Source organism: Rhinopithecus bieti, unplaced genomic scaffold, assembly GCF_001698545.2.
Source record: "Rhinopithecus bieti isolate Rb0 unplaced genomic scaffold, ASM169854v2 scaffold_23507, whole genome shotgun sequence".
Taxonomy (NCBI): domain Eukaryota; kingdom Metazoa; phylum Chordata; class Mammalia; order Primates; family Cercopithecidae; genus Rhinopithecus; species Rhinopithecus bieti.
Window position 1 is genome coordinate 36,897 of NW_016810727.1, and position 10,921 is coordinate 47,817.

The 10,921-nt window shown below is 39.8% G+C and overlaps 1 protein-coding gene across 1 annotated transcript in view; it reads left to right on the forward strand.

The window, feature by feature from the left end:
- The window catches only part of CUL2 (cullin 2), a 29,159-nt gene extending 18,416 nt beyond the window's left edge, over nucleotides 1-10,743 (forward strand). Inside the window, exons 10-14 of the mRNA XM_017892682.1 lie at nucleotides 4,102-4,203; nucleotides 6,285-6,376; nucleotides 6,771-6,872; nucleotides 8,604-8,720; nucleotides 10,153-10,743. Of these exons, the coding sequence (XP_017748171.1) occupies nucleotides 4,102-4,203; nucleotides 6,285-6,376; nucleotides 6,771-6,872; nucleotides 8,604-8,720; nucleotides 10,153-10,284 (545 nt within the window). The 3' untranslated portion in view covers nucleotides 10,285-10,743. The remainder of the gene's footprint in view (nucleotides 1-4,101; nucleotides 4,204-6,284; nucleotides 6,377-6,770; nucleotides 6,873-8,603; nucleotides 8,721-10,152) is intronic.
- Nucleotides 10,744-10,921: the final 178 nt, after the last annotated feature.

Sequence of the window (10,921 nt, forward strand, 5' to 3'; positions counted from 1 at the left end):
CAATCTGTGATGCCAGATGTTACAGAGTGAGAAAAATCCTGAAAATTCCAGTGAATTTATGACTAGGGCTTTGGATAGAATTAACCATAAGAAACAGTTTGATAAAGACATACAGATACTTGATAAAGAGATACGACCAGACAGTGTGACAGAAACCATTACACTGTCTGCATATAAATAAGTTTTATTTGTGGCAGAGCAAGAAGTTGCTGAGATTCCTGGTCAGTTGCTGAAAGACACGTTGAGAAATGATGAACTCAAAGAAGATAAAACTTCACCAGACAGTACATAGTATGGATCAAGCTAGAACTTTGTGAACCCTACATTATAGTATGTGTTAGTAGTTACTAGTGTTTGCCAAAATAAAAGTAACACCATATAATTGTGCATACCTTAAAAGGTAATGATTCTATTGACTAAATTTGTCTCGCTTTTGTTTTCAAATACTTCCAACAGCTAAAAATAGGGAGGGGTGTTAATATTGTCTAATGTCCAGTCCATATTCAAATTTCTCTGATTGTCACAAGTTGACTTGCTTGACTGTCAGAGGTCACTAATTGTATTTGGTTGTTATGTTTCCCTTCCACTGTCCCACTTCTCAGCATCCTCTGACATACCGTTTTGAACAGACCAGGCCAGTTGTCTTGTGGAATATCCAGTACTCTGGATTACTTATTTGGGATTTTTTTTTATTTTTTACTTTTTAATTTGTTTTCTATTCCTTGTATGTTCTAGAAAGTGGAAATTAGTTCTAAAGGTTTGATTATATTCAGTTAAGTGTTATTGGCAAGGGTATTTCATAGCTGGTCCTGTGTATTTCATATTGCATATTTCAAAGGCATCTAATGTCAGGTTGTCTCACTATTAGAGATGCTAAATTTGGTCACTCGATGAAGGCAGTAACCGCCAGATATCTCCATTGTAGAGGCACTCTTTCCCCTTTTCGGTTAGCTTAGCAGACAATCTGAGGGATGATACTTTGGCATGAATACCCTGTTCCCAGGAACCTAATATAGTTTTAGCCTCCACTGATGATCCTTGCCAGAATCAGTTGTTTCACTACTGATTGCAAAATGGTGATATTCTATCATGCCTTCAGCATTCCCTGAGAGAGTAGAGAGCTGACACAGATACTGGGTAGTGACTTGGATGAAACTGTTATGAGAGTTCTGCCCACTCGTTATTTCCTGTCATGTACATGCTGCTTGAATTATTGTTGGCTTACTTTAAGTATCATGTATCAGAATGTTTTATTTTACTTTTTAGTCTCTTAGAGTTCACCAACTATTCTGCAGGGTAAATCACCACTCTTGTCATTTCTCATTTGTGTTTACATCACAGTAATTAAATGAATCATCCAAGTTTGGGGCTTCCTTCCCCCGCCCCCCCCATGCTTCCCACCCCTTCTCCAGTCTTTTCAGTAAGAGTATGGTGCTAAGAAAAGTGGGAAGAGGTCAATGTACCCCAATTCCTGGTAAAGTATTGAAAAATAGCAAGAAAGGGCACAATGCAAGAATGAACTCAATAAGAAGTACATGATACTTTGGCCCCTCACATAATCTCCTAATGCTCTTTGGGTCTCGTGGTGCTAAACGACGACTTTTGTGTGGCAGAAGACTGATTCTGTTTTCAAACCCATGGCAGCATATTACAGCATCAGTGACATCCTGGCTGATGGTGCCACTTAATCATCTTGGTGCTTGATGCATAATTCTCTGTTTCTGCATATGTTTAAGTTGTCATTGCAGAAATAACAAAATGCAATTTATGTAATGTTTTACTTCTTACCACATTTTCCAAATTTGATGTTGATAAGAGCCCTGTTTATAGAAAGTGTTAATAGTGTATGCCAAATGATAAGTTTTTACACAAGCTGTTTCTATGAATTGGATATTGAATTTCATATATTAAACCTCCTTTTGTGAAAATTTAAAGGATTATGAATTTTTTCTCTTGGTGTTCCCATCCAAATAATTCTGAAAACTATTTCTGAATATCAGTTTTACCTAAAATAAGTCAAGGCATAAATGATGATAATCAAGATAGTATTGCATTTACAGTGATATTAAGCTAATGAATTCACTCATGGCCTTTAAAACCTTTTTTTTTTTTGAGACGGAGTTTCACTCTTGTTGCCCAGGCTGGAGTGCAATGGCGCGATCTCGGCTCACAGCAACCTCTGCCTCCTGGGTTCAAGCCATTCTCCTGCCTCGACCTACAGAGTAGATGGGATTACAGGCATGCGCCACTACACCCAGCTAATTTTGTATTTTTAGTAGAGACGGGGTTTCTCCATGTTGGTCAGGCTGGTCTCGAACTCCAGACCTCAGGTGATCCGCCCACCTCAGCTTCCCAAAGTGCTGGGATTACAGGTTTGAGCCACCGCGCCCAGCCTAAAATCTTTAATGAGGTAATGAATACATAAAGCAGAAAACCTTAATCGGAGTTACTAATTCTCCTTGAGAGGGAAAATGCAGTCTCTGGGGTAATTTCATGAGAAATACAACTTCCTTGAGTTAACAATGAAGAGCTTTAAAATCAAATCTCATGTTGATTTCATTTATAATCCGTTCAGCAGTCAAATAATGCAGGCTGTGTGTGTGTGTGTCATGAGCTTTCCGTGTGCTGATGTCATGCTGCTGTCTCCCAGGATGTTGCAGAACTGTAGTATACATAATACTTGCTCTATCTCTTGGAGCTCAGGGTCGTTTAGCATACAGAATTTCTTTTTTTCTTTTCTTTTTTTTTTTTTGAGATAGATACTCATTCTGTCTCCCAGGTTTGAGTGCAGTGGTGCGATCTTGGCTCACTGCAACTTCTGCCTCCCAGGTTCAAGCGCTTCATATACCTTAGCCTCCCGAGTAGCTGGGATTACAGGCATATGCCATCATGCCCGGCGAATTTATGTATTTTTAGTAGAGACAAGGATTCGCCATGCTGACCAGGCTGGTCTCGAACTCCTGGGTTTAAGTGATCTGCCCACCTCGGCCTTTCAAAGTGCTGGGATTACAGGCATGAGCCACCGTGCCTGGCCCATATGGAACATATTTATGAAAACATTCAGATTAAATGTTTTTCATTTTATGAAAACTGGCTTACTCAACTATTTCAGGCAAAGGAAAGGAATGGGTGTGCCCATTGTCTCCTCCTTTTCATTACCTATTGCCTCTAGGAAGTTTTACTGGAAAGGAAAAAAATGTTATTTATAAGACATAATAGGCATAATGTTGGCCGAAATTACAAGCTTAGGACAGGGCTTGTAAAAGCATTTTCATATGGCTGTTGAGGACCTCCCAGGAGGCCTTGGAACCTTCCATGGGAGGACTTGAGTCCAGTTGCTGTATCACTTTTCCCCCTTTGGTCTGTCCGGTCCAGTTTTCTGCCTTCAACCCACCCTCGCTTTTATTGTTTGTGGGTTTTTGGTTGTTTTCTTTTTCTGCCATAAGTCTTAGCGTTCATATTAAGACTTAAAAGACTTTTTTTTGTTGAAACGGAGTCTTCACTCTGTCACGGCGGCGTGGAGTACGCAGTGCGCGATCTCGGCTTGCTGCAACCTCGGCCTCCCAGGGTTCAAGCGATTTTCCTGCCTCAGCCTCACCGAGTAGCGCTAGGGGATTACAAGGCATGCGCCGACCACGCCTGGCTAATTTTGTACTTTTAGTAGGAGACAGGGTCGTCTGGTCACCATGTTGACCAGGGCTGGTCGTAACCTCCTGACCCTTCAGTGATCTGCTCGTGGCGCTCGGGGGCCTCCCAAAGGTGCGTGGGGATTGTACGAGGTTGTGGAGCCAGCTGTCGCAGCGCGTAAAGACGTGTTGTTAAACCTGATCTGTGAGAGTGGGGGTGGTCATGATGTAGGCTTAACTGATTATACTCGAGTATACGCTCGAAAACTAACATGAAGCCATGCTTCAGCCTCCGGCTCAAGAAACAAAACTGGGACTAGCTTGTTACACAGCAGTGTGCTTTACTACAGATTGTAATAAAACTATCTGGTTCACTCTTTCTTATATAGAGAAAATATCTTGCTGAAACTCTCTAGTAAGTTTGAAATGTTCTTTGAATGGTCATTTCAATGTCAGTTTTTGTTTCTAATTGTAGGTGAAGTTGAAAATGAACTATTTGGGCAAACCATATGTGACTCATCGTTACGACCCATACCAAAATGGCAGTTCTTCTTGCCCTTTAACAACAGTCGAAATGGTCAGTTATAAGGAGCCTTCAAGACAGGCACTCAGATGAATGAAAAGGAACTGACAAAACAACAAAATCATTACTTGATGTGGAAAAATGATTAACCATGATTCAGACAAAGGTATGTAGAATATCCAAAGGATTTAAGCATTATCAACAGGTAAGAGGCTTGTTCATGAACGTTGGCAGTCTTTCAAAGTAAGGCTGTTAATTGTCATTCGCGCCTTTGTGCTCTGGGAGAGCACTTGTGATTCACTACATTACTGCACCACGTCCATAAAAGCTGGAGCGTAAGGCAACACAAGGAGCGTGCTGTTCGTGATTGGTGCCATGTGCCCCTTTATAGTTTTTATTTTATTGGTCCTTATCTGTTAAAGCTTATTGAATAATTGTAAAAGAATTGGCCAGTCTGGAAGATTTTGATTAGTTGAGATTTTGAAACTAGTCGCTTTAAGAGACTTTCTTGGTTTTGTGGTTTTGATAAATGTGCGGTGAATTTCGTTGGTTCGCTGATACCAGGAGAATAAACAGCCTGTTTTGATGTCTTCTTGGTACACAATTTAATATGTCGGTAACGCCTATTTCGCGTAAGTATTTGCTTTTAATGTGCAGCACTCCAATTTATATATTTATTGTTAACACCCCATATATTTGTTGGATACGCTTTCACAGACACGGCCATTCAGTGATATTTCACTTTTTTTCTCTGTAAGCGTTTTTTCTAGTTTGACCAAGCATTTCATTGTTTGTTGTCTCCATAGTTAGTAGTCCTAGGATGTTTAATAGTAAAAATGAACAGAGTGGGGACGTGTGAGTATCTTCCTCAAATGTATTGTCGGCTCTTATAAAAAAAAAGTTTCTATACAATGAATGGTTTTGGTGTTTTTTTATTTTGATAAAGTTAATAGCCTATAGTTTATTTCTCTCATCAATTCATTTTGCTGACATCCCGAAGATGATGACATTTTATAGTCTACAATTGAACAACTGTAAAAGGCATATATTCTGAAATTCAAATCAATGTTTTCATAATTTTGAGAAATGATTTTTCTGGCATCAGAATCTTAGCAAAATACAGATTTTTTTTTTTTTTTTTTTTTTGAGATGGAGTTCCACTCTTGTTGCCCAGGCTGGAGTGTAATGGTGTGATCTCGGCTCACTGCAGCGTCCACCTTCTGGGTTCAAATGATTCTCCTGTCTCAGCTTCCTGAGTAGCTGGGACATGCCACCATGCCCAGCTACTTTTGTATTTTTAGTGGAGATAGGGTTTCACAATGTTGGCCAGGCTGGTCAGGCTGGTCTGGAACTCCTGACCTCAGGTGATCCGCCCGTCTTGGCCTCCCAAAGTACTGGGATTACAGGTGTAAGCCACCGTGCCTGGCCAAAATAGGGATTTCTTAAGGTTAATTATGGTTTTTAATTTTAGGCTAGTAAATGCTTAAAGGTTTGATATTTTTTTCTAAAACATGCTGCCCAGAAATTGACAAAGTAAACATAGATTCCTTGTTTGCACTTTAAATTTTATTTTATATTATTTTTATTTGTTTTTGAGGTGAGATCTCACTGTGCCACCCACGTTGGAATGCAGTGGTGCCATCTCAGCTCACTGCAACCCCCACCTCCTGGGCTCAAGTGATAATCCCGCCTCAGCCTTCCAAGTAGCTGGGACCACAGGTGTGAGCCACTATGCCAGGCTAATTTTTAAATTTTTAATAGAGACCGGATTTTGCTGTATTGGCCAGGCTGGTCTTGAACTCCTGAGCTCAAGCACTCTGCCCACCTCAGCCTCCCAAAGTGGTGGGATTACAGGCGTGAGCCACCATGCCTGGCCTTTTAATTTAATTATGAATCCGTCCATTCCTTAGCAGAATGTCTTAGATTATTATTGAGAATTAGTTCATCTTCCAAATGCCTTTTGATCCTTCTGCCAGAGAAATTCCACCCTATGATATCAGTGGCTTTCTTAAGCCTGATATAGAAGTTGTTATTCTAAAAATTGGCTTAACAGTTTTCCTCTGAGCAAAGGCCACTTGCTTCTTGAAGAGTGAATAAAAGATGGATTGAAGTAAACGTTTTCACCATCACCCCAGGTCACGGCAAATTGATGCTGTGTGCTACTGGAGGCACAGCCTTCTCCTGCCGTCAGGCCATTTACAATGGGTATTTTGTTACTGCAGCATTTGTAAAAAAAATTTGGTTTTTCAGAATGGGGTGATGGAAAAGTTATGAACTTTGGTGTTTCATAAAAATTAAAATGTCAAATTTGAGGCAATGAGCTTGACTCTTATTTTATCAAAAAGTAGTGTATATATAATAGTAGGACCAGAAAATAGCTTATTCCCAAATATAAACTGCTTAAGATTCTGGCAGATGTAAAAGTAGAAAATAAAATTGGGTTTTCCTGTTTGTTTGAACAAAAGAATTATTTTCTCTTAAATTTGGTATTCTATAATATAAAAGTTGTAAGAGTGGAGACTTTTTTGCTTGGTCATTAGTTTAGTGGAATTGCTTGCAGCAAGTTCTTATTTATAAGATTTTGGTTTTTGTAAATATAAATGTTTTATTTTTAAATGTAGGAAGATATTGATGCAGAATCTTCATTTTCATTAAATATGAACTTTAGCAGTAAAAGAACAAAATTTAAAATTACTACATCAATGCAGAAAGACACACCACAAGTAAGTGTTTTTAATGTCAAGTTTTTTTGAGGGGAAACATTTAAGCATTGGACTTTATAAGTGTTTACACTGAGATTGTGCAAAACGTTGCACAGCAAAATTAATAGTGGGGTATGTCTTTTCTGGTTTGTTGTTGGCATTTATTAACCTTACAATCAAACAGAAATCTCTACTTGTATTTTAGTTTTTTCTAAGGAGAAGAGTATGGTTTTGTTGTATTTGCTTTTAAACCACTAGAATGTGTAACTTTACATCCTCTCCGAAAATTCCCACATTGAGAAGTAATAAAATTTCATATTTTTCATTTGTAAAATAAGGGAAAGTTCTATAGCTTTTTTTTTTTTTTTTCCTGAGACAGAGTCTCACTCTCTCACCCAGGCTGGAGTGCAGTGGTGTGATCTTGGCTCACTGCAAGCTCCGCCTCCCAGGTTCACGCCATTCTCCTGCCTCAGCCTCCCGAGTAGCTGGGACTACAGGCGCCTGTCACCACGCCCGGCTAATTTTGTTTTTGTATTTTTAGTAGAGATAGGGTTTCACCGTGTTAGCCAGGATGGTCTCGATCTCCTGACCTCATGATCCACCCGCCTTGGCCTCCCAATGTGCTGGGATTGCAGGTGTGAGCCACCGAGCATGGCCTACAGCTCATTTGTTTCAAATGAAAACTTGTCAGTAGAGAATGCTTCTTAAACTTTCATATGCAAATGAGCCACCTGGGCATCTTGTTCAAATGCAGATTGTGATCTACTGGGTGTGGAGTGAGGTCCTAACAGGCCAGTATGAGGAGGGGACTTCTGCTCTTCATTCTTTTAACTCAGCAGTGATTGTTGCTTTGGTCTAGGATAGACTGTTTCTATCACTTATGCTTCCTGATTGCCTCCTGTGTGCAGTCCTTGGGCTGGTGCAGAATGTGAAGATAATATAAGACATTAGACCCTCTCCAGAAACTTAATTCCCCATGGGGGAGACAAATATTAATTGCGATTCACTTTGAAACCTAAAATGGTCAAGATTCCATTTTCCTCCAGGCTAATACATAAATATATAGATTGTATTTTGTCTTTGAAAAGCTATGAGGAGATCCTATTAATGTGGCATGGCCTGCTTCTATGCCTTGCTTCTCCTGTGTTTCTTGAGCTCCGTGGAGATAGGCCCCCTCTCCTGGCTTCTCTGCTTGAGCCACATAAAATGGCACTTCACAGCTGTTCCCTTTGAAGCCTGATCCAGTATGCATTTGGAGCTAATTACTGCAGTTGACACAACTCCATCTAAAAGCATTGTGATACAGATTCTGTAATCACTAATAAGAAATGATCTTGCAAATTATTGCTGTGTCCTCCTTTATTACCTGTTTACCTTAACAGTACAGTTAATAATAATGTAAATTTTTTTCTAATAACCTTTCAACTTTAACCCTAGAAATTGTAGAGCAGATGTTTTAGCAGTGGTTATGTGATATTGGCACAACAAAGCTGTATAATTTGCTCAGTATTGTGGTGCATGCCTGTAATCCCAGCTGCTCAGGAGTCTGAGGCATGAGAATCATATCAACCCAGGAGATGGAGGTTGCAGTGAGCTGAGATCGAGTCACTGAACTCCAGCCAGGACAACAGAGTGAAACCCTGTCTCAAAATAAAAATAAAAAGTATTTGCACTCACTGATAAAATGAATTTAAAACAAGTTCAGTGACTTAATGTCTTGTTGGGTCTTTTTTATTTTCTTCTGTAAAACAGGAAATGGAGCAGACTAGAAGTGCAGTCGATGAGGACCGGAAAATGTATCTCCAAGCTGCTATAGTTCGTATCATGAAAGCACGAAAAGTGCTTCGGCACAATGCCCTTATTCAAGAGGTAAAAAGAGGGCAGTCCTCAGGGCTTCTTAGGATAGAGGGCATTGTCATTGTACAGATTCAATCTCTTTTCTCTTACAAGAGGATATAAGAAATAACCTGATCCTCAGATAGCATTAAAAGAAAATGTTTTATGCACTTAATTCAGAATCCGTACTCACTTAATAATTCAGTATTAAATTGCGGATTTGGCAAGGCTGGGCCACAGTGGCTCCATGCCTGTAATTCCTTTTTTTGTGGTTGTTATTGGTTGATAACAGGAGTCTTGCTGGTGTCACCCCAGGCTGAATACCCGTGGGGTGATCTTGCTCACTGCAACCTCTTCCTACCGGGTTCAAGTGATTCTCCTGCCTCAGCCTCCTGAGTAGGCTGGGAATACAGGCGTGCACCACGCATACCTGGCTAATTTTTGTATTTCATGGAGGACAGAGTTTCACCATTGTTGGCCCAGGCCTGTCTCGAACCTCCTGAACCTCAGGTGATCCACCTGCCTCCGGCCCTCCAAAAGTTTGCTGGGGTTACACGGCTGGAAGCCCCACCGATGCTCAAGTGGACACCTTGTAATCTGGAATGGCCTTTGTTATGCCAAGGACAGGGAGGCATCACTTGAGTTCAGAGTTTCAGACCAGGTCCCTGGGCAACACAGGGGAGACCCATTCTCACCTAAAAAAAAACCACACAAAAAAAAAAACAAAAACTAAATAGATTAGCCAGGTGGTGGCAACTACTTGGGAGGCTGAGGTGGGAGGATTGCTTGAGCCCAGGGATTGAGCCTGCATGACACAGTGAGATGCTATCTCAAATGATAATAAATTCATACTCGCTTTGGCTTTATTTTAGAGGTCTAAAACTTACCAATTCATTGAGTCTTCTGTCCGTTTATTGAAGGAAGTTGACCCATCATTCATTCCATAACTACCTGAGCCTACCATGTGATAGACAGCTGGGCTGGTCCCTGGGATGTAGTACAGAGCAGCTGAAGATGTGGCAGGCTGTTTTGGAGTTCACAGTTTAATGGGGGAAGAAATACACTATTGAAGTAATATGCAAATAAAATATAAAATTATATTAACATGCACTAAAGGAAAGGTATGCAGTACTATGAGAATGTATTAAATATCCTGGCCTGGGGTCTGCTGGGGGAAACTCTCTTGAGAAAGTGGTGTTTGAACTAAGAACTGAGAGTTAACGTTAAATAGAAGCTTGGGGTTGTATGTGAGTACTTAGATTAGTTTATTGTTTCACTTAATTATGTATCATTATTAGATTTTGCTGTATCCATTTTCCACAATTTAGTTCCTATTTTCATACTTAATTTGGCCCATTTGTTGAAACCTCAGTACCTTTGAGGCACTTTAAACTGATTGGTTAAAAGTAATTACTTACAGCTGAAGAACTGGCAGTACTTTGACTTCGACATCTCTCTTCCACAGGTGATTAGTCAGTCAAGAGCTAGGTTTAATCCCAGTATCAGCATGATTAAGAAGTGTATTGAAGTTCTGATAGACAAACAGTACATCGAACGCAGCCAGGCGTCGGCAGATGAATACAGCTATGTCGCATGATGTCGCTCTCCTCCAGCGTGGTGTGAGAAGATCATTGCCATCACCATTTGGTGTATTCCTGTGGGAAAAAGCAGGCCTGTGCCTCCATAATTTGGTCATTTGGCAGCCCCTGTTTTCTGCTGTTTACAACATCACCAGTGCCACGTCATGAGCGTCAAAGAAAATGCCTAGAGATATTTCAAGCTCATGTCATTATGACATTTCTTAAAACTTTATTAAAAGAATGAGTGAAGTATTGCTGAAATGTGGACATTCGGTTGGGTACCATGCTTTTTCTCCCCTTCACGTTTGCAGTTGATGTGTCTTTTTTTTTTTTTTTTTAATGTATCTTAAAGGACATAAAATTTAAAAACTTAAATATTGTAATATGACAGATAACCTAATAATTGTATCTACATTAAAATGACAAACATGATACTGCTGCTTGTCAAATAAAAAAAAATAAAGAAATAGAATGCCTTTTTTATGTGGATGGAGTATCAGGTTGACCACAAAATATATTGACTCAAAGCAGCTAATGCATCTTTAGTTGCGTTTTTATCTGAATGGTTTAATTCACTTGTACTCCTATTTAAATCCTACATGAAAAATGTCTAGATTATTGTTCTGGAATGCATAGGACGGCATTCAGGATAAA